The sequence below is a fragment of the Ambystoma mexicanum genome, chromosome 1q (assembly GCF_040938575.1).
Source record: "Ambystoma mexicanum isolate Mex_15411 chromosome 1q, UKY_AmexF1_1, whole genome shotgun sequence".
In the NCBI taxonomy this organism is placed as follows: Eukaryota; Metazoa; Chordata; class Amphibia; order Caudata; family Ambystomatidae; genus Ambystoma; species Ambystoma mexicanum.
Genome location: NC_090922.1, coordinates 581,206,768 through 581,229,095, shown reverse-complemented (window position 1 = coordinate 581,229,095; position 22,328 = coordinate 581,206,768). Strand labels below are relative to the sequence as shown.

The 22,328-nt window shown below is 43.2% G+C and overlaps 1 protein-coding gene across 1 annotated transcript in view; it reads right to left on the bottom strand.

Annotated features, from left to right (window-relative positions):
- Nucleotides 1-17,175: 17,175 nt before the first annotated feature.
- The window catches only part of PLPP6 (phospholipid phosphatase 6), a 136,945-nt gene continuing 131,792 nt past the window's right edge, over nucleotides 17,176-22,328 (bottom strand). Inside the window, exon 3 of the mRNA XM_069641080.1 lies at nucleotides 17,176-21,280. Coding sequence (XP_069497181.1) covers nucleotides 20,910-21,280 — 371 coding nt within the window. The 3' untranslated portion in view covers nucleotides 17,176-20,909. The remainder of the gene's footprint in view (nucleotides 21,281-22,328) is intronic.

Sequence of the window (22,328 nt, the reverse complement as noted above, 5' to 3'; positions counted from 1 at the left end):
TTGCACCTGCAATTAAGCTAGTAACTTGCAGAGCACTACTCTGAAAAAACACTGGCAGGCACTTCAAGTGCAAAGTTGTATTGTAAGGATTAGTGCATCTACCTCAAATAAATCCCAGCAGGATTCGTTTTGGGAGGGGAGGGGCAGGAATGCCTTTAGGGATTAGCTGTCGGAGGCAGCTGACTTTGCTGGATACGTGACTCTGGTCAGTGCGGCTTGACGGCGTGAGTGTGTTCGAGTTTGCAAGGTTATTTCCCCTAGCTGGGTGAGTCTGCGAAGAGACGCAGAGATGGGACACCGGACGCAGAGAATGGTTGTAGCCGAATAGTGGAATCTAAAGTGGTGTGGACATGACGACTGCGGTGGCGGATCTGCCGAGGTCTCGATTCAATTTGACCCTTCTGGGACCCTTCTTGGATCTGTCTTTGGGATCTGTCTGCACCGCCATACCTTTCATGGGGGGAACGCCACAAGAATGCATATGCATATTGCATTTGAGTATAACGACTCAGAACCTGATACCGACCATTGGTTCGCTCAAATTAAAACCAAAAGTCTGATAGAGACTATCGGGGGCTGCGGGATATATATCCTTTGACCTTGACATTAAGCCGAACAGATATTTAATAGGGCCCTAGTCTTAGTACTGTAAGACTCTGAAGGTAATTTTGCTCCATAGTGCTCTCACACTGTGGTTCCCTAAAGCTGATGCCTTCCAAATGCTCTCGGGATTCTAAAATCCCCCTTTGAACAGTTTAACAATAACAGTGTTGGGTAAAGTCCTGGCTTGAAGAGTATATTAATAATTGTGTTACTGTGCAAGCATGAAGCAGCTGTGTAATCTTAATCAGGTCGAAGGGAGGACTGCAGGAGCTTTCCTTTGACACACTCGCTGCTGTGTGAGCGTGATCCAGCCAAGTGATCTTAGTACAGTGAAGTGAGAACTGTGAGACATTTTCTTTGAACCACTTGCTGCTCTTTGGTTTGATAGAGTTAATTCACACAGCGTGCTAATACTCTTTTGAACTGTGCGAGTACGAATTAACCACGCACCTTTAATTAAGGCCAAGTGAGGACAGCGGGTGCTTCACCTGACTCTCGTGCTGTACCATGCTTGATAAAGCGTATTGACAAGAAACAGTGACCACGACTCAGATTCTCCTTTTGAAGGGGTAAAAATTGTATTCAACCATCCGGATCTCTTGTCAAGGATGACTAAACTCTATAATTTGCGAAGTACTGCTTTGGGCGAAGCCTCCATTGCTGAAAGCCAAAAAGTATTAAAATCGGTTGGTCCTACGTTCAGACCCTATAAAATGGGGGTTGGGAGGAGGTTTTATCCCCCGCAAAGTGTCTTCCCAAGAGACATGCAAAAACCAACCAGCTCCGGCTTGGATGAATTGGCACAACAAGGAGATGAACAAGCAAAGTTCATCCCAGCAGAGACTTTCCCTGAGCAGGCACCCAAAGAAAATGATCAGCTGATTGAAGGGCTTGGGGCGGGGGATATTCCAGTCCATAGGAACTCTTCATATTAACTTAATGTCATCTCCGCTCAATGGGATGACATGGAAGGAGTAAAAGACTCTCTACCCCAATTACCACTCGGTAGCAATGATGTGCCAATAAGAAAGGAAGCTCCAGAGGAGAAGCCAGCTCAAGGGCTAGATGCTCTATCAATAGTGGCCTTGAACTTTGTGCTCAGTTCCCTTGTGAAAGTGTTCGAAAACTTGAAATCAGAAGTCCAGCAGCATTCGGGAATTCTACTTGAAATTACAAAAGACCTAGAAAGGAATGAGATGTCCATGGTTGAGCTAAAATCAGCGATACATGACTTTAAGGAAGAATTTGCAGTAGAATACTGTGCCTTGTCAAAAACCCAAATGGAGAATATGACCTTTAAACAAGCCAATGGGGCGGGTTAAAGGACAAAGTGGCACTCCTCAATGGGAAATTGGAACAAAGTTCAAATGACACTGCTCAGAACAAATGTCTAAAATGCAAGCTGCAAGCTGTGACAAATACTCCAGAGATAGACATGAATGATATGCTACTTTCACTTTCAGTTAAGGAAGACTTATGCGATTGGCACAAATAGCGGAACAGGAAGAGATGCCAATAACTATAGAGGAAAGTCTGGAAGTAGAAGAGGGCTCTGGCATAAAGGATCCTAAAAGAAATCGAAGTAAGACAATACATGGAAAAACAAGGAAACAGAGAAAAAGATTGAACAGAGACTGAAAGGAAATAACAAACATGGGACCTCCTGAACAAACTGGACGACTAAAGAAAAATCGAAGTAATGTTACAAATCGTTTTATAAAAAATCTGAAAGGGGGGAATATTGAGCAAAAAAAAGAAAAAAAGACCAAATGCCTGAAACCAGGGTTGGGGAAAATACAGATGGCAATGGAAGAAAAGGATTTGACCAGCGACTCTCGAAAGCCTATACCGCTTGCATTAAAAAAGCAACTAAAGATAAAACTCCCTGAGCATAAAATCGGCCTGATCTTCTCTAAAGCCTTCCAAGCTGGGAAGAGTCAGAGGGCTGTGCATCTACATTCCATCAAGAGGAGTCAAGAGGAAGATGTCCAACTGAAGCCCAGAGGACACGATGCCGAGTCCAGTGCTAAAGTCAACAAGAGGAAAGATGTTGAGAGATCTAAAAAGAATGAACCTCATTTAAGATTATCTGCATCCAGTAAAAATCAGACCAGCATGCAGTTTAATATGAATTCTCAGGAGTCAGCCTTGGGGCTAAAGGTATTCCTTTTTAATAAGGACATGGATAAGAGAAATCAATAACCTTTAAATCGCTCATGAGTATTAAACGAGATGAGTGTCATCACTGCCCTAAAATTCCTTTCCACCTGAGATATACAGCGACTGAGTTTTCCTCTCTCCACACAAACAAATATTGCAGAGCTCCTTATGAAATCAAGAATGGTCTTCAAAACAATCATGGGGGCCAAAGAAGAATGGACTAAGAGAGGTTTTCTGATATCAATAATCTGTCCACAATTAGAGGAAGCTACTGGAGATCAACCGAACAAAGCTCTCTCCGACTACAGCAGAATCTCGAGAAACTATCTACATCATCTTCCAATAGGCTTTAGTCAAGCATGTAATAAGATGTGTATCCTGGAACACTAAAGGGTATAGTTCTTTCTGTGAGGGCTAAAAAAAAAGTAACATTTGCCAACATTTTGATCTGATAGTGTTCCAGGAAACCTTGAATCTGGACGCATTAGGTCTAGATGGTTTTTCCTTGTATCAGCAGATTGCGATGGTGATAGCAGCTGACCAAGTGGCAGTCTAATAACTGTAAATAGTAATTTGATCTTTCCAGTATCAACTCTGTTGTCAAATGATAACCAGGGTAGACTGAAATCCAGAGGAGATATGATTCGGGCCAATTGGATTGCAGTTAATATATATTGGAAGCCTGGGTTGGGGTCGCTAATAGATTTTGTGCAAAATCTCTCTGAACTTCTGGTGGAATTTGTGGGATATTTTGACCCACTCAGCTATGCTTCACTACATAATTTGCTGCATTGGGGCAAGAGACAACACAAAATGGCTGCGCTGACTCCTGTGCGGGCCAAAATCTGTCATGATGCCTACCCCCGGGGACCCAGACCAAGTCCAGCAGCCCCGGAAGCAGGCATCAAGGTGTTGCAAGCAAGCCCAACAACCCCTGCTACGGGCTATTTGGGTGCAGTCCCGGCGTCTATGGTGCCAGGCTCATATGGGGTGCCAGGCTCATAGATTAAAACATACCTGATGCAGACCATGCTGCAAACTTACCTGATGCAGACCATGCTGCAAGAGCTCCAAGCCAAAAGAGGTTTGGAAGGAACTACTTTACCTAGGGACTATTTTTTACTCGGGTGGGGCTGGGGAGGAATACTTACCTGGGACTACTTTGGATGCTATTTAAACCACACCCGAAGAGCAGCACACACTTTGCGATATTCTGCATCCAGCAGCGTAACGCTCACCGTGCCTGCAAGTCTGCATCCAGTCTTCTGCCACGCCCGCCTCGAGCCTGGGGCTCCTAGAAAAAGGGAGAAAGAAGGAGAAAAGGTTAGAACAAGCAATACCATTGATTCTTACCTGAATTCCCGATCCATCGCGCGTTCGAGCTGGAAGAAAGAAGTTATTTTAAGTGCGTCGCCTCGCCTGCTGCAGCGCCGCGCTGATCTCACCGGCCTTTGCAGCATCTTCACATTCAGCCGCATCCTTCTGCATGTTCCCGCTGCACTCCGGCACCTAAGGGGAAGACAAGAACAGCAAGGTGAGCCAAGGGAATACACACAGGCAATATAGTTACCCCCCATATACTTACCTGATTTTACCACCAGGGGTACTCTTCCTCTTCACGGGTCGGCGCAGCTTCTACTGCATCCTCGCCGAACCCCGGCCCCTAAGGGGAAACAAAAGGACAGCAAGGTGAAAGAAAGGGACAACCAAGGGGAAACCTCCTCACCACAATAGACTTACCTGATTTTACCGCCGGAGGCATTATTCCCCGAGACTTCATACTTTCCCTCAGCGCCTGAATAAGGGAGAAAGCAACAGGTTACATATTGACATTATTTTATCGAACTGTGTTGGATAATACAAATCCTTACCTGAATATTACCGGTTGCCACGAGGAACTCTTCGCTAGGGTCAAGCTGCAACCAGCAAGGAATCGGACAAGAGTGAAAGTCAGACATTTGAACTCTTACGAACTACATACTTGCAGCGTCTTGCGGGGAATCTCAGAGTCAATATTGTTCTGGAACTCACCAATTCCTTCGAGCCAGTGAAGCAACTGGACCTTCTATCCTACATTGCAACCTTTAATAGGTTGATAGTGGAAACTGGATGGCCTGAGGTAAACGAATCACGTTATTTCATCGAGGGCTTCGAGGAGAATTCAAGGATGTCTTGGTTCAAGTCGTGAACCCACCTCAAGACTGTGCTGAATATACAGACTTAGTGGCCCAGTTAGATCACAGACTTCAGAACAGAAAGGCTGATCGAGCCAAGTTTGAGAATCGGGTGTTGGTCAAAACCCATGCTAACCCCAAAGGAGCAGATGCTTCAGAACCCATGCAAATCAGAGGGGTGAAAGGACCCTTAACCCAGAAGGAAAGGGAAAGGAGAAAGCAAATGCAATTGTGTCTATATTGTGGAACTTCTGGGCATTTTCTACGGGATTGCCCTGTAAAACCACCCAAGAAGGTGGTAGGAGCTGCTGATAAAATCCATATGGAGTCAGACTCGGGAAACGACCACGCCCGACAAGCATAGAGGTCCGCCTGCCGAGCTTGAAGAAGGATACTCAGACCTCGCATTTCATCATACCAATGGTCCTCGTAGATCCAAGGCAGCCATCGCGTATGCACGCAGTAAGGCCCTACATTGATAGCGGGGCATAGGAAACTATGTGGACTATGAATTGGCTTCCAGGATGAATCTACCTCTCTGCCGAAAAACCACCTCAGATGTCATCACCACAGTTGATGGAACTGAAATTGCCTCTGGGCCTGTAACTCATTCCACCGCAGAGATGACACTATTGGGTCAGGATGAGAGACTATTGTGTTTGATCTAATCAAAGCCCCACAGTTCCAAATAATACTGGGGATACCTTGGTTGGAAACACATAATCCTTGTATTGATTGGCGAGAGAAGAGAATAACCTTCCCGGATTGTGCACAAACCTGTTACTCGAAGAAAAATCTGAATGCAGGTCTGGCCACAGTAACCACAGCAGTCGTGCAACTACCTCCAGAATACCAAGAATTCCAGGATGTCTTCCAAAAAGAACAGGCAAACACCTTACCACCTCACAGATCATACGATTGTCAAATCGATCTCATACCAGGTGCACAACCCCCTTGTAGCAGGATCTACGCCCTTACGGAACCTGAGAACCTTTACCTACGACAATACTTAGACCAGTACCTTGCTAATGGCTTCATTCACCCATCCAAGTCCCCTGCATCTTCAGCTTTGTTCTTCGTGCCCAAAAAGGAAGGGGACCTCAGAACGTGCATAGACTACCGCCCATTGAACCAGATAACTGTTAAGAACCGATACCGATTGCCTCTGATCCCTGAACTACTAGATCAAGTGAAGGACGCTTGCATATACACTAAGTTAGATCTCCGGGGGGCATACCATCTGGTACGTGTAAAAGAAGGCGACGAATGGAAGACTGCTTTCCGCACTAAGTATGGGTTATTTGAATACCAGGTGTTGCCTTTTGGGTTGTGCAATGCACCAGCAGCCTTCCAATACTTCATGAACAATGTCCTTCGTGAACTCATTGACGTTTGTGTTGTCGTATATATCGATGATATTCTAGTATACTCCTCTTCAGAATCTGACCATGTGAAGCACGTTCGAGCACCCCTTGAGAAATTGCGCCAGCACAAACTATATGCAAAACTGGAAAAATGCGTTTTTCATGCCACAGAAGTTGAATTCCTTGGGTTTATCGTGACCCCAAAAGGAGTCCGAATGGACTCACGAAAGGTGGACGCAATCCTTAAGTGGCCATCACCAAGTTCAGTTAAAGGAGTACACAGCATGTTCGGCTTTGCCAATTTCTACCGCAGATTCATCCCGGATTTTTCACATGTTGTACATCCCATCACAGCACTCTTGCGAAAAAATAAACGCTTTATATGGATTGAAGAAGCTGAAAATGCCTTCCAAGAGCTGGAAGCGAAATTTACGTCTGCACTTGTATTAAAGCACCCGCGCCCTGAACTTTCATACATAGTGGAAACTGATGCATTCAGTCTAGCCATGGGAGCTGTCCTGTCTCAAAAGGACCCTGAAACTGGCCAGCTTCACCCAGTAGCATTTTGGTCCAGAAAGTTCTCGGCACCCGAGTTAAACTATGCGGTTACCAACAAGGAGTTATTAGCCATTAAATCCGCCTTCGAGGCTTGGCGACACTATCTTCTCGGTGCCAGGCATACCATTACTGTGATCACCGGAACTTACAGTATTTAAAGACAGCCAAGGCCCCATCGTCACGCCAACTCCGATGGGCATTGTTCTTTGCCGAGTTCGATTTTAGTGATAACCTATCAACCAGGTTGTAAGAATGGTAAAGCAGACGCCTTACCCCGAATAGGGATGGGAGAGGCAGAAGTGAACCCAGAACCAGTACCTATAATTTCCGAACAAAGGATTCTTGGCATGACTACTCTACAGACACTAGAGGACATTCAGGTAAAGATCCAGCAACTCTTTGATCCTCCAGCCCTGCAGGACTGGGTAAAGAAAGGCCCAGACTACTCTGTCACCAATGACCTGCCTTATTACCAAGGGCGGCTATTTCTGCCACACAAGGAACTACAAGCGCTAGTCATTTCCCCGTTATCATGATACCCTAATGGAGGGGCACCCAGGTATTGCAAAAACTGAAGCTAAAATTAAGAGACAATTCTGGTGGCCCACCTGGCGAAAGGATATTAAATCATTTGTGATGTCTTGTGGCATTTGCGCCCAAAACAAAAGTCAAAAGAAAAAACCAGCTTGACTCTTACAACCTTTAGACATTTCGCCTACACCATGGCACACCTTATTGTTAGATTTTATTACTGATCTACCCCCATGCAATGGATTTAACACCATTCTAGTTATTGTGGATCTTTTTTCCAAGATGGCCCACTTCATTCCTTTAAAGGGATTACCTTCAGCTTCAATCCTGGCCAAGGAGTTCCTCGAAAACATTGTTCGCATACACGGATTTCCATCCGTATTGGTCTCTGACCGGGGCAGTCAATTCATTTCACATTTTTGGAAAAAATGTCAATTGGCGCAAATCGATGTGAGGTTATCGACCAGTCACCACCCCCAAACCGACGGCCAAACGGAGAGGACCAACCAGACTCTCAAACAATACCTGCGTTGTATGTTACATCAGACTGAGAGTAATTGGAAAGACATTCTTTGGATCGCCGAATATGCATACAATAATTCAGTACATTCTGGAATTGGACAAATCCCCTTTTATACCTTATATGGGCACCATCCTCGAACCTCAGACCTTGACTCACCCCAACACTTAGAAATGCCCGCAGTGGGCCATCTGCATGCAACAATTACAAAAGCCTTTAAGTAAGCAACTGCACATTTAAAACAGGCGAAAGAAAAATACAAGAAACATGCTGATCGGCATAGAAGTGATACTCCACAATACCAGATAGGGGACCAAGTATGGTTAGCCACAAAACATATACCTTTAAAGGGAACACGGACCTTTAACCCCAGATATTTGGGACCTTACTCTATTAAGGCCATTATCAACCCGGTGGCTGTCAAGTTGGACTTACCTGCTAATATGCAAATTCACCCCGTCTTTCATGTGTCACTTTTGAAGCCAGTACAACCAGGGACAAGACTAACCAAGCCACCAGACCCCATCCTTGTAGACGGGGAACCCGAATTTGAAGTTAAGAACACCCTGGACTCCAAGCTGATAAAGTCAAAACTTTTTTATTTAAATCGACTGGAAAGGTTACAGACCACAGGAAAGGTCATGGGAACCTAGTGACCACGTTCATGCACCCCAATTGGTGAAAAAATTCCACCGAAATTTCCCAGACAAACCGGAAGAACGACTTTAGGAGGGGCCTGGGGGGGTGGGAGGGGAGTGCTGTCATGATGCCTACCCCGGGCGACCCAGACCTAGTCCAGCAACCCCGGAAGCAGGCATCAAGTTATTCCAAGCAAGCCCAACAACCCCTGCTAGGGGCTATTTGGTAGCAGTCCTGGCGTCTATGGCACCAGGCTCATATGGAGAGTCAGTCCTACCGCCATAGGCGCCAGGCTCATAGATTAAAACTTACCTGATGCAGACCATGCTGCAAGAGCTCCAAGCCAAAAGAGGCTTGGAAGGGACTACTTTACCTAGGGACTATTTTTTACTTGGGTGGGGCTGGGGAGGAATACTTACCTGGGACTACTTTGGAGGCTATTTAAACCACGCCCAAAGAGCAGCACACGCTTTGTGTTATTCTGCATCCAGCAGCGGAACACTCACCGTGCCTGCAAGTCCGTATCCAGTCTTCTGTCACACCCGCCTCGAGCCTGGAGCTCCTAGAAAAAGGGAGAAAGAAGGAGAAAAGGTTAGAACAAGCAATACCTTTGATTCTTACCTGAATTCCCGATACATCGCGCCTTCGAGCTGAAGAAAGAAGTTATTTTATGCGCGTCCCCTCGCCTGCTGCAGCGCCACGCTGATCTCACCGGCCTTCGCAGCATCTTCACATTCCACCGTATCCTTCTGCATGTTCCCGCCGCACTCCGGTACCTAAGGGGAAGACCAGAACAGCAAGGTGAGCCAAGGGAATACACAGAGGCAATATAGTTACCACCCATAGACTTACCTGATTTTACCACCGGGGGTACTATTCCTCTTCACGGGTCGGCGCAGCTTCAACTGCATCCTCGCCGAACCCCGGCCCCTAAGGGGAAACAAAAGGACAGCAAGGTGAAACAAAGGGACAAACAAGGGGAAACTTCCTCACCACAATAGACTTACCTGATTTTATCGCCGGAGGCATTATCCCCCAGACTTCATACTTTCTCTCAGCGCCTGAATAAGGGAGAAAGCAACAGGTTACATATTGACATTATTTTATCGAACTGTGTTGGATAATACAAATCCTTACCTGAATATTACCGGTTGCCACGAGGAACTCTTCGCTACGGTCAAGCTGCAACCTGAAAGGAATCGGACAAGAGTGAAAGTCAGACATTTGAACTCTTACGAACTACATACTTACGGCGTCTTGCCGGGAATCTCAGAGTCAAAATTGTTCTGGAAATCACCAATTCCTTCGAGCCAGTGAAGCAACTGGTTATCTACGCGCCCCTGCGCTCAATGCAGGATGGAGAGCTCATCTTTCCAAACCATCAGGTGAGACTATAAGAGGGGACATCAAAGGTGATCAGTGGAGAGAACAGCGGGAGTGGGGGGGTTAACGCTCAACTCCACGGGTGGTTAATTCCCTTTCTCCATTTGCAGAAGAACATTCCTACGGGCCAAGCAAATGAAGCTAGGTGGGCCAGTCCAGTCCGTCATCTCGGCACTACGCATCACATTGGAGACCGCAGCTGTCCAGTTCAGATCGACGCCCCTGTGGGAGCCAGGTGAGCGTAACAAAATCTTTAAAACTGCGTTTGTGTCACAAACAGAAAAAGGCTGCACACTCTGCCACACACAGTTCAGGTGGGGCGAAAACGGAGTCCTCACTGCCGGAGCATGCCAGTGGGCTCTGCCACAGTCAACATGGAGCAAAGTGAAGGAAACAGCATCATTGTGCTGAAAACCGAAAATGCCTTTCAAAATAACATTTTCCTAATCTTAAAAAGTGCTGTTTTGGTGCCAAATCCATTCATTTCTCATAAACCATGATGATCAAAAAGGCCCTGAAATGCTCAGGATCATCCATTGTAGCTCAGAGGAACCGGGCCTCATTGAATGACAGCTCCTGGCAACAGTATCCTTTGCAACAAGTAGCAAGCATCAGCTGTGCAGAGAGAAACTCTAAACAAAGGTCTGATACATGTATTCATACTGCAAACCATTCCATCACTCAAGGGAAGGACTAGAGCTGACTACAATGGGTATTTGCTGCAGAAGAAAACTGAATTTAAAAGAAATAAGGTTTTTCCTGACATATGGGGGAAAATCGCCTATTTTAAAAATACATTGTTGTGTCAAGGCTTGATTATTCAAGCATGTAAAAAGGATTTGCTACTGTTATAAACACATATAAACTGTTTAATTCTATATGTTTAAAGTTAAGAGTTAAAAGTATACATCAAAGCAAAACCCAAGATGAATGGCAAAAACTATGTCAAAGGAAAAAATTAAACTGCTATCCCAGTGTGCCAGCTTGAGGAAGGGTGACACCTCATAAACATCTGGCGCAGGAAATGCTAATTGCGAGCATGGGGGATTTGAATCCCAAGACAATGGGGGGATTCCCAGTGCATCAGACATTTGTCTTTGCCTAAGGCTGAGACAATAGCAGGCTAAGATTCTCACCTGTCAAGTGTGAAAGGCAGGACACTTCACTCTCAAGGAAGAGGACCCCCACCCTGTTTCAAAGGAATTTGACAGCTGCTGCCAGTTGAAAAAAAGGAAAAAAAAAACTGCTAAGGGCAATTTGGTGTTTAAATGTCTATTTGTAATTGAGCTTTAAAGACATGCAACTTTGCCACAAGAATGAGGAGAAATCTGAATGTTGGTAGTTTTAACTCTAATTTTATGCTCTTTCTTTGAAGACGTGATTAAACCCTGTACTGCATAATGAACAGAAGTTGTGAAGAATAACAGTTTGTGGGGAAAGTATTGAATTTGCGCACATGACATTATGTACACTTATCCCAGGGGTAAACGCGCATCCATGCACAAAATTGGGAAATTTTAGGCCAAATCTTTCATGGTTAAAATTGCCAAAATGTAGCAGAAAAGCAAAGCCAGGTCTCCCAGACTTGGGACTTGGATTGAAATGTGACCCACGAGATATGTAACATGTGCATCTGATTTTCTTAGAGGTCATAACTACATAAATATGTATTTGTGGGAAAGATAGATTTTGGTCCCAATAGCTATGGGAGGTTTCCAGACATTGTAAAGATCATCTCATAAAACATGACAGCCCTTTCTGTCATCCAATCAGCGAAAAGCAAGGCAGGGATTATGCTTTTGCCCAATCCTAGCAGTAGGGGTGTGGACAGTAAGACTGCCCCTGCCAGATAATTTAGTGATGTCATTTTCCATGATAAAGAGGGAACCTCACAGCACACAAGACACTGATTCCTGACTTCATCCTGATTTTCTGCGTGGCACCCTGTTCCTGAATTCTCCATCCTTGTTCCCGAGTCCTGATTTTACTTATCAAGCTAAGGCCTCAGCATTGCTGAACTCCTTTTTCAGCTAGGCCCAAATTCCGAAACAATCCCAAAAATCCAAGGGAACCATCTGACCCAGCTGGCTTGCCACTACTAAAGGCTTGCCTGCAGCAAACTCGCCATACCACTGATCTCCAGTATCCAGCAACCAGTGCAGTCTCCAGTCTCCAGTCCAAGGTGCCAGTCCAGGTGACCAGAACCACCCAGCTGATCCTATCCTGCCAGATGTACGCTGCCGTTTTGGTTAGACTGATCCGTGTGATGACCAGAACCCTTGACGGTCCACAATCTTAATTTAAAGTGGACTTTAAGTATTAATAGGAAGCAAAGCAAATCATATTATACCTTGTTTTGTTCGATCCCAATCTCTAAACCTACCTTAATAACTTGTCACATTGGCAGAATCCTTACTGCTGTCCTGTCCTATTATTGATTTGTCTTGCTAAGTGCCATTTCTTTAGTCATTTTCAACTTGTGTAAATCTTAACCCAGCCACCCTACTTCGAGTGATCCGACTCGTTCCGCCAGGAGAGGGCACTGGGGATCTGGTATTGAAGTCACGAATCAACTCCAGAGCTTACTTTGTCCCTCCTTAGTATTCTAGCCAGAAAGCTCTAGTCATAGAGTAAACTATAGTAAATATTTTCTTGTCCAAACTGAGTTCTTTTCTGTTTTCATTGCCCGATTTTTTGAAAATGGCCTCTCATTCAACCTTGCATATTTCCTCAGTTTAATAGCTAGAAACTTCATTTCAACTCTGACATATACATAAGACTTGTAGCTACATCCCAACACAAAAACCGCACGCCAGAACAGTGTATTTCCCCCGTTTTTCTTAAACCCGTTAAGTGAAATTTAGGCGGGAATCCGTGTTTTTGTAAAGTTTTACAAGTGTTACATCTGCTCATACTATAGCTTATGATTGTTAGCATCGTTCCCATGTTGCTCCCATAGAAATTTGTATTGATTTAAGGATTTTTGCACACATTCATTGTTTTACACAGCCATTTTCGAATGTCATTTTAAAAAGTGTAAGATTGCAAACCCGTTTTCCTCTATTGTTTAGGGGAGGGAAGGTGGCGTTTAAATTCTGTTAATGTTCTTTATCCCTGAATACCCGCTGGTTCCTTATATCTGTTTAAAATTGCTTATTTGTGGGTTGAGGAATATTGAGGAAATCCTAATCTAAGTGCTATCCTTTCAAACAAGCCAAAATTATTCTTTTCTCTGATGCTTTATATTCTGTGTTGCTAAACGTGAATTTAACTGCCTTACATACCTACCTATCTGTCATTGTCACCACATTGGTGATTGCTGCTCCATATTAAAAGTATATGTTTTGTTTTGCATTTTAAATAAATAAATAAATATCACCTTTACCAACCAGCCTGATTCCTGGTCCATTGTGACCTGGGGGTATTTTGTGCATTGCATACTAGGCTGAGACCAGGGTGTATTGCCTAATTGAAATCCTTAACAAATTCTCAGTGCAATTTCCCTCGGATGAATTAGTTATAATGGGAGATTTCAATTCCCAATACATTACAACCACACTGAATGCATCTCTAAACAAACGAAAGAATAAAAATTGATTGACATGTGTAACTTGATGTCCGATTGGGACATGAGGATGCTCAACGGTAATATCCAGGGTGATATCCAGAGTGCCCATACCTGGCAAAGAGGATCGGCATCCTTAACGATTGACTAGATCTTCGTTTCAAAAACTATCTTTGATAGCTGTTCTAAATGTATTGTGACTGATGGAAATGTAGATGATCACTGTATGTAGGAATCTACCTTCAGTCTTGGTTTGAGGGAGCAGACACCCCTGTATACTCAAGAAATCTCTGTAAATCAGGCAGGTAATCGTATTATGAGATTTGAAAGGGGTGGGCTTACTCTCACTAATAGATTGGAAACCACTACCAAAGATTTATCAGAACAATATCTGTTGAAATATTGCAAGCCCAGATTTTATTGGGAGTTTCTATGGGATATAAACTCTCTGGTTACTGGTTCTCTTAAACAAAGTAAGAGCCAAAAGCATTTGTTTGATATATTAATTCAAGAAAGGAAAAGATATAATAGGCATCAGAGGTCCTTATTAAAGAAAACTAGAATGGACCCTAAAAATCTCAGCAAAGAATATAGAGTATTAAATAACAACTATAGAAACTGGATGAGGTCCCACAGATTCATGATAAATCACAGAGAGGGGGAAGAGATGTTAAAGGCCGTCTGCCTGAGAAACTCAAGAGATGTCTGGTCTATTGTTAACTCTATGAAAATCTTTAACATTCACTCGCAAGATATTTTGATCCAGGAGCAGGCTTGGATAGACCAGTTTTCGATCTTAAATGGTTCTCCGGACTCTCAACTAGAAATTGATTCAAATTGGTTATTGAATTACACACATGAAGATATTGAAACACTAATAAAACAATTGTCTGTATCCAGGGCAGTGGGTCAAAATGGACTAAGTAACGCTGTTCTGAAGTTGAACCTGGAATTGTGGGCGAGGGTTTTGAAGTGTTTATTTGATAACATAATTACTAGTAGAAGAATCACAGAGCCTTGTAGAAACTCCATTATAATTACGTTATATAAAAAAAGGGGACCGCTTAGCTGCTTGCAACTATCGCCCCATATCTCTATTAGATGCTGATGGAAAAATCTTCTCAGGTCTAATATTGAGTGAACTAGACAAATGGGCGGCAAATAAAGGAATAGTCCCCAAGCAACAAACAGGATTCAGGAGGAGATTATCTACCTCATTAAATACGCTGATCCTTAGTTGTTTGAGCACAGACTCTTTAGTAAAGGGTGGTACCCCTCTATTCGGAGCCTGGGTCGATCTTTCCCAGGCTTTCAACACCATAAATAGAAATCGTTTATGGTTGAAACAGAAGGAATGGGGTTTACCAGAAAATCTATTTTGACAGAACTTCATGAAAGATCGTCCCTTAAAGTAAGAATGTCAAAAAAAGGAAATCTATCTAAGCGCATTGACATAAGAAGAGGAGTTTGTCAAGGATGTTGGATTGCCCCTTTTCTTTTATTTTGTATTTGTCAGATCTATTACAATGGTTGAAGATCGGCTTGGCTGGACCCAAAATGGGCAACTCGAAAATAAACTGGTTAGCTTACGTGGACGACATTGTAGTCTTAGACTACACCCAAGTCAGACTGCAACGCCCATTATCCACCTTATCTGATTATGCGCGAGATAATGATTTGAAAAAAAATCCAAACAAATTGCAAATTCCCCATAATCCCTGTATTGAAATTCTACATAGGAAAGGTGGTCCCAGTTATTACCTTTGGTATGGATTGTAATTTTGAAGCCTTCGCCATAGACTGGGGAAAGGTTGAGGGCAAAATTTGGAAAAGAACACTTGCGCTCCCCAAATGTGTCCCTATTTCTTTATAAGATATGAAATTGGCCCGATTCCATTGGGTGCGTGGATGGAATGGAAATGGGTCTCCATGTATAAACTTATTTTGGATCCCCCGAAATCATCTTTATATGAGGAAGTGGCGATGGCAATGCAAAATTCCAACAGTTTCTTTCTGAATAAATTAAGAACTAAATGTGATGAGATATTAGCTCGATCAGATGGTGATACCAAAACCCTGATACAAAATCCATTAAAAACCAAGGAAGCGATGAAGCGAATGGATTGGACAAGGACCATTGAGAAAATGAGGTTATCAAAGTTATCACCATCGCTAACATCAACAGATAAACCTAGGTCATTCCTACCAATGTATTTGAAGACATTTTCTGGATCCGCTATGCGGTCGGATTTTCTCAGATTGAGGATACATTTGTTACCAACTCTGGAAATCCTGCATGTTAGAGATAAAGTCATCTTCTCTCAGAGTGTATAGGAATCTGGAATTGGCGAATTCAAAGATTTTGAATATTTGTACATGATCTTGATTCCCTTGATTTTGGGGAAAGACTAGTCTGTGGAAATGAAGTTTTCCTTGCGATGGAGGTGGTCTCCCTTCTTAAAGAATTCAAGCTTATTGGTAAGACGGCAAAGGTATCCGTGTGTCATCAGATACATTCTGTAGAATAGATCTCTGGAGTTCATATGTTAAGAGTTTTCTTGTCTTTCTCTTTTATTCTTTTTCTTTCTGGTTATTCCACCTTAGTAGAATCATTGCTGTATTAAAGTCAATAAGGTTTTTCTTCTCTTTTATCATTTCTTTTCTTCTCTCTTTCTTTATCGTCTTTTTCTTTTTGGATTTTTCTTTTAATATTTTATAAATTGATATTGTATTTTTGTATATGTATGTGTTAGGTTTGTGTAAAAAGTCATGATTACTTGGCTAATTCACAATAAAAAAATAAAAAATAGGGATTAGCATGGCCTTGGGCAGACAACAGGTGGGTTAATAACCAAACAATGGCTACAAGCATTGTGCCCCTCATATGTCATTTCTCCTTAGCTGTACTCTGATGCAATAGTTTTATCTCATAGGTGGTGCGTTAATAGTCAAAACTAAAGTCCTTCTATCATGAAGCAGGTGGTTTGTCCAACAAATAATTTGTGTATGCGTGGTTGCAGATGTCAGGCAGAGAGGGATGTTATGCGGGTTGGGATGGAGGTGGGCGAGGCATGGGGAAGCTCCTTGAAGAATGGCAAAGAAGAGGCAGAGAAGGCCAAGTGAGAAAAGGCATGATCATAGGGTCACACTGCGAGGTAGCAGCAGAAAGCGATAAGGAGGACCAGGGCAGGAGGAGGCTAAACATGCAAGAGGAGGGTAAACACACAGGACGACGGTAAACACACAGGTCTCATAACCCCAGGGGATGAAAATAGAACAGACACAAAGAGGGACATCGGGAGGAGGGGAAACAATCGAGATGCTGGGAAATTAGCATTCTTGAAAACTAGGCACAACAGTGCGAAAATGGTGTCAGGAAGGTCTGAAGGTGAAAAGATGGCAGACAATCCAAATGAAGACCTAGGGGAGAAAGCACCAGCCATCATGGATGTGGGCTTTTTGTTTAGGAAATTAAGCCTGCATTCTGGTGATCCGGATTGGCTGGCGCCTGAACCTCAGGTCCAGGTCAAGCAGGGATGCTGTTTTGTTGATATCCAGATACGAAGCAAAGCACATTTTTTCTTTCATTGCCAAAGTCATCTCAATAACATGTGAGAAAGTTACAAATCGTACATTGCATTGACCAAGAGACCAAGTAAACACATCATTTTGCTCCAGTTCGGATACGGAAATGAGGCTTTTATTTCATTTGCATCGTGGTATGGAATAGCCAGTGCAGCCTGACACATTGAATGCAAATGGCAGAGTGCCTCACGTTCACAGGCTGGCTTGGTCCCTTTTGCGAAGCGTGCAAGTGGTCCTCGAATAAAACAGTATCTGATGCATCAGAACACAGTGGTGCTGGTATCCTCAGTCTTGGCAATTTTCATCAACAGACATACAAATGGCAGTGGGTGGTGGGAAAAACAAAAGAATTTCACAGTACCAAGAAGGTGTCCAGCTCAAAACGTGATCAGTACAGTGTGTAAAAACTGACAGAGGTTGACCACTGCCTACCAAAAGTTGTTGCACCAAAAGATAGCTGACTGTGAGGACCGTAGGCGAAGAATGAGGAACTTTTGGCATCATCCAGAGTCACTGAAAGGTCTGATAATAGTCTCTTTACTCAGACGAACGGGGAGACCACCTCCTGGAATCTTAAATTAAAATCTCTTAAAGGGAATGTGTAAGGACGTACAACACAAAATTAACACAGAGTTATCACAAGGACTCTCAGTCCATTTGGAGACATGTAGGCACTCAATGTAAACCATCAATTCCATTAAAATGTGTACGTAAACCGTCAGCATTGACTGGAAGAGGGGTGTTTTCCTGTGTGTCACAGCTTTACACCACATGCATACAGCAGAAAGCAGCACATCCCAGCGGTGAAAGGAAAACTACCTACCACCAGCGATCATTCTCCAGTTTGGCCAACCTCACCTGATTCATAAACTTGAGAGAATGCTTGATGCAGAATTTTCCCCAACACGGGAAAAGGACGTATTAAAACTATGAATATGTGGAGGCTTTATTGCTGGTAGGAACAATATGTATATATCTTTTCCTCAGGGGGTCAACTGCAGTACGGTACAATCTGAACATACACTGACATAATGCCATTTCCATAAACTGCTGAGATCTGAATCAGAGATGTCAATTTTCATATTATTCAAAATTGAAGAGTTTTCCACGAACAAATCCCATAGTGCTTCATTGAAGGATTATTTGTGTTCTAGACAAATGTGGGGCTTAACCGTTTTGCATTTGTCACCAAGTAAAGTAAATCCACAGCCCAAAATATACACAAACGATGAAAACATTTTGAAATCACCATTGAGTTAGTTATCCCAGATCAAATCCTAAAACTAACATTTCACATGATTTTTCTATAGTGTTATGAGTTTCAGAAAAAAATAACAATATAATACAACTATTATTAAAACATTCACTTTGCAGTAATGGTGAAGGACCACAAAGTAATACAAAAATCACTTTTTTCACTATCCCACCTCCCAACTCCAACCTTAACTCTGTTACCATTTTACAACGATTTGGAACATTTTTTTTTTCCATAAAGTTAAATTGTGTAATGATTATGGCTTCTTACCAAAGTGCAATGCGCCCTCTTTGCCCCTATCAGAAGTGGCAGCTCCGCCCCGTGGTAGGGCAATTACAACAGTCAGGTGAGTCACTTTTCCAACAGATAGGAGTGCTTTTTTGCTTCCCCCGCCAGGAGATTCTTTGCATTTTGTTAATCATTTCAGTTTTATAATTGTCACTCTGGAAACACTGCCATTGGAAAAGACCTGGAAGAGTAGCATAGGTTATCAGAGTGCTGTTATGAGATGTGTGTAGTCCCTCCGAGTGCCATGTTCTCTTCCCTTCATTGACAGCACTGGCAGGAAAGGTGAGACTCCAGCTGTGTAGAAGAGGCGACTGGCTTGGTTTAAAGGGCTCTCCCGATCCACAGATGTCTCAGTGCCACCAACTCGCAATCATTTTTCAGTGGCAACAACAACTCCTTCCTTCATCTCACATGGCTTTCCTCTGAGTCATAAGGATCTTGGTCCCCCTTTCATCTTCAATCGATTTGTGCTACCTTTCATAACAATCCATTACATGTGTGTTTTCAACCTCTGAGGGAGCATTAGAAGAGAAGCAATCTACCTAAGCATCCACATACCTGGAAGCACATCAACACACTGATGGCCACAAACAGGATTCAGTTTTATCAACAAACATTTTCTTTTTAAAGTGCACAGCTATATCTTGAACATGCCACCAACCTCCCATTCCAAAGGACTCATCTATATTGTGTAATTAACTGTTTTGCTTTTAAAATAAAAATATAGAAGCGACATGGTGTGGGGGCGAGAGGTTTCCTCCCCCAAATCGAGGGAGCGTTACTAAGTCTTAGCAGGCAGGAAAATCTCCTATGGCAATAAGTTAACGAAAGGGCCCAATGAAAAGTCAAATTTTGTTTTGTTCACTGAATATACTGTCGATATAACAAGTGTTATTCGTAATGATAGATTGATGAAAAATGTACGATATAAGGGTGCACTACAAAAAAGCATAGGATGAAATTAAGTACAAATGCCACAAACAAGGTAAACTAGTTCCATCAGTGCTGTACATCATTGAGAGTGATTTGGTGGCCTGTCGCTGCCATGAGATCAGATAAAAGAGGTGGATACCGCAGTGAAAATGCGCATAGTAAGAGCTTCTATTTGTGCCTTCCTTGTGGGCTTACATTTCATGAGAAGGGGCCTAAATAGAAGGATCCGACTTATGTTAAGACAACAATTGAACTAAAACGCGATTACGACTTCAGAAATAGAGTTCCCTGGTGAAATCATTGCCAGAAACCACCCTTTCGGCTTCCCCATTCTCTGTCCCCAGGTAATTAAGGTGACTTCTCCCATTGCAGCCTTTTTACTGCAAACAAATGGAACTGAAGGAGGCTGGTGCCAGGATTCTCTTTGCACTTTTAAAAATACATGTTTAGAAATGGTATCTGCATGCTTATTTCATTTACACGTACTGCAGATTTGGGACAGGAACTGGTTCAACCAATGACATCATGGGAAGGGCTCTGATTCGCTAGTGTATTTCAGAATGTAAACACAACCAAACAAAGAAGGATTTTCAAGCTTAGGCCAGGGCATCTTCCCCCTTTTCATGGCTAAATATATCATGCTAATGATCCAATAATGTTAAACCCTTCTACTGCGAGTGGTGACATTGGACACTGTGCTTAGTACTTCACGTAATCATTTGCCTAAGGTTGAGGATGAAATGATCCACAGAGCAAGTGTCAACACCCTCTCATCCAAGTTAGGACATATATACTTCCTGAAGCAAAAATGCCCACGCCTTCAGGATATAAATATAGTGGCAAGTGGTTCTGAAAGCCTTAATTGTAACCTACAGTGGGTGGCTGGAGGAGGCAGGCATGGATTTGGCACAAGCATGCTCGAGGTCTGATCCTTGGAGTTTGGGTGACCCAGAATGGAAAGAGAACAGCTGGTATCAAAATCAGTTTCTCTTAGTTCACACATCCCGCCTAGATATCGCCCCTCTCACTCAATATAGAAAAACTTGGGCAAAAACCATCACGCAATGCACAGGAATGAATAAAGCTGAAGAACCATGCTGGACATACTACATTGCAGTAGATAATGCATGTGGCAGAATACACTTGATGGGGTAAAGGGAGCCTCAATTTATAGATATTGGATTATTTTTTTGGTCAGTCTTCATACCAAAGCATCCGTTCCCGAAGGAGGATGAAAGCAGCTATTTAAGCCGCAACCCCACACCAAAATAGAAAAGCACAACAAAAAACACTGAACAAAAACACAGACACAGACGCAAACATTTCAGAGTCCCCCATCACAGTAATGGAATCAATAGCTCCACAGTCTGAAGAGAGCAGGTGCTGAGCTGGGAGACAGCCAGAGGTACTCCACCAAGCTGTACTGCATGTGCCCCATGAAGTAGCCAAAAGCAACATCGGTCACATTGTGGCGGCCCAGCATGACCCTGGACAGGCTGACGATGGCTGCCCACAGCACGATCAGCACCCGCACAGGGATTGCCAGTACCAGGTGATTCAGAATGAAGCGTGACACCATGGCAGCTCGTGTGGCATGACCAGACGGGAAAGAGTACTTGTCCACGGAGAAAGTGGCAAACATGTCCATTCGGTTATGGGTCGGGCGGCGGCGCCGGACCAGCCCTTTCACTGCTGCTACTAGAATAAGATCTAGAATCAGTGCTGAGGATAGAAGATTAAGAGAGGGAGAAAAAAGTGAGAAAAGCATTACATTGCTGTAAAGTGATATCCACAACTGTACTTTGTGCCGAGTAGAGGCACAGTAGAAGGAACACTGCATTATGATTTGTAGACAATTATTGTATTTACCCATTTCTTCCACCTTTCATAATACCAACTAAACCTCTCCCACATTATATGATGTGGCCTTTATAACGCGCCTGTACACAAGTCTTTCTAGGTGCGACATAAGTCCAAAAAACAAGCAAAATAGTAAGCTCTAGAGAAACTGCTATCATTTGTTGTTAAAATGATTTAAAAATCTGAGTTTACACTGGTACTGAACGTTCACAATGTTACACCACTATAGACTTGTTAATAAAAGGAAGATATTAAATCAGTAAGCCCTGGCTGGTCTTGCACAATATGGAATTAAAAAATACCAATATGTATTGCACTACTATAGTGAGGACTTGCATACATTATTGAATTCAAGAAACATTTCTATAATGAAAGGTGACAGAGCCGGCTGAAGATCAAACTGCTGGTTTGTGTTGCTGTAAATCACTGAGTCCAGAGTAGTGGGCAGCAAGGCCCCCACCCCCAAGAGTACCACAGCCTCTCTGCTCCCAGCATGAACTCACCAGCAGAACCTCAGGTTAGAAGTCAACAAAACAAGAGGCTCCACAGCCAACGCTGGGAACTCCATGTAGAATGTTTCAGCAGTACTGATCTGGAAACAACAGAGCTAATATATAACAATTTCTCTACCAGGAAGAGACAAAATGAAGCCTCATTGACACTTTCAAACTTTGCAAGCACCAAGCAAGTCAATTGCAAAAGGACACCAAGAGTTGTTCACAGAATGAGCAGTGATGCAAATATGTTCTGCTCTGCCACATCGCAACCATGTTCCCAGTCTTCCTTTCCTGACCCAATCCCGTTTCATGTTTACCGCTAATTGTACTTCTATAACCTATGTAATGCATTTCTTGCTGCGATGCTATACACAACTAATTTAACTGAAGAGCCACATGCACACTTCGTGCAC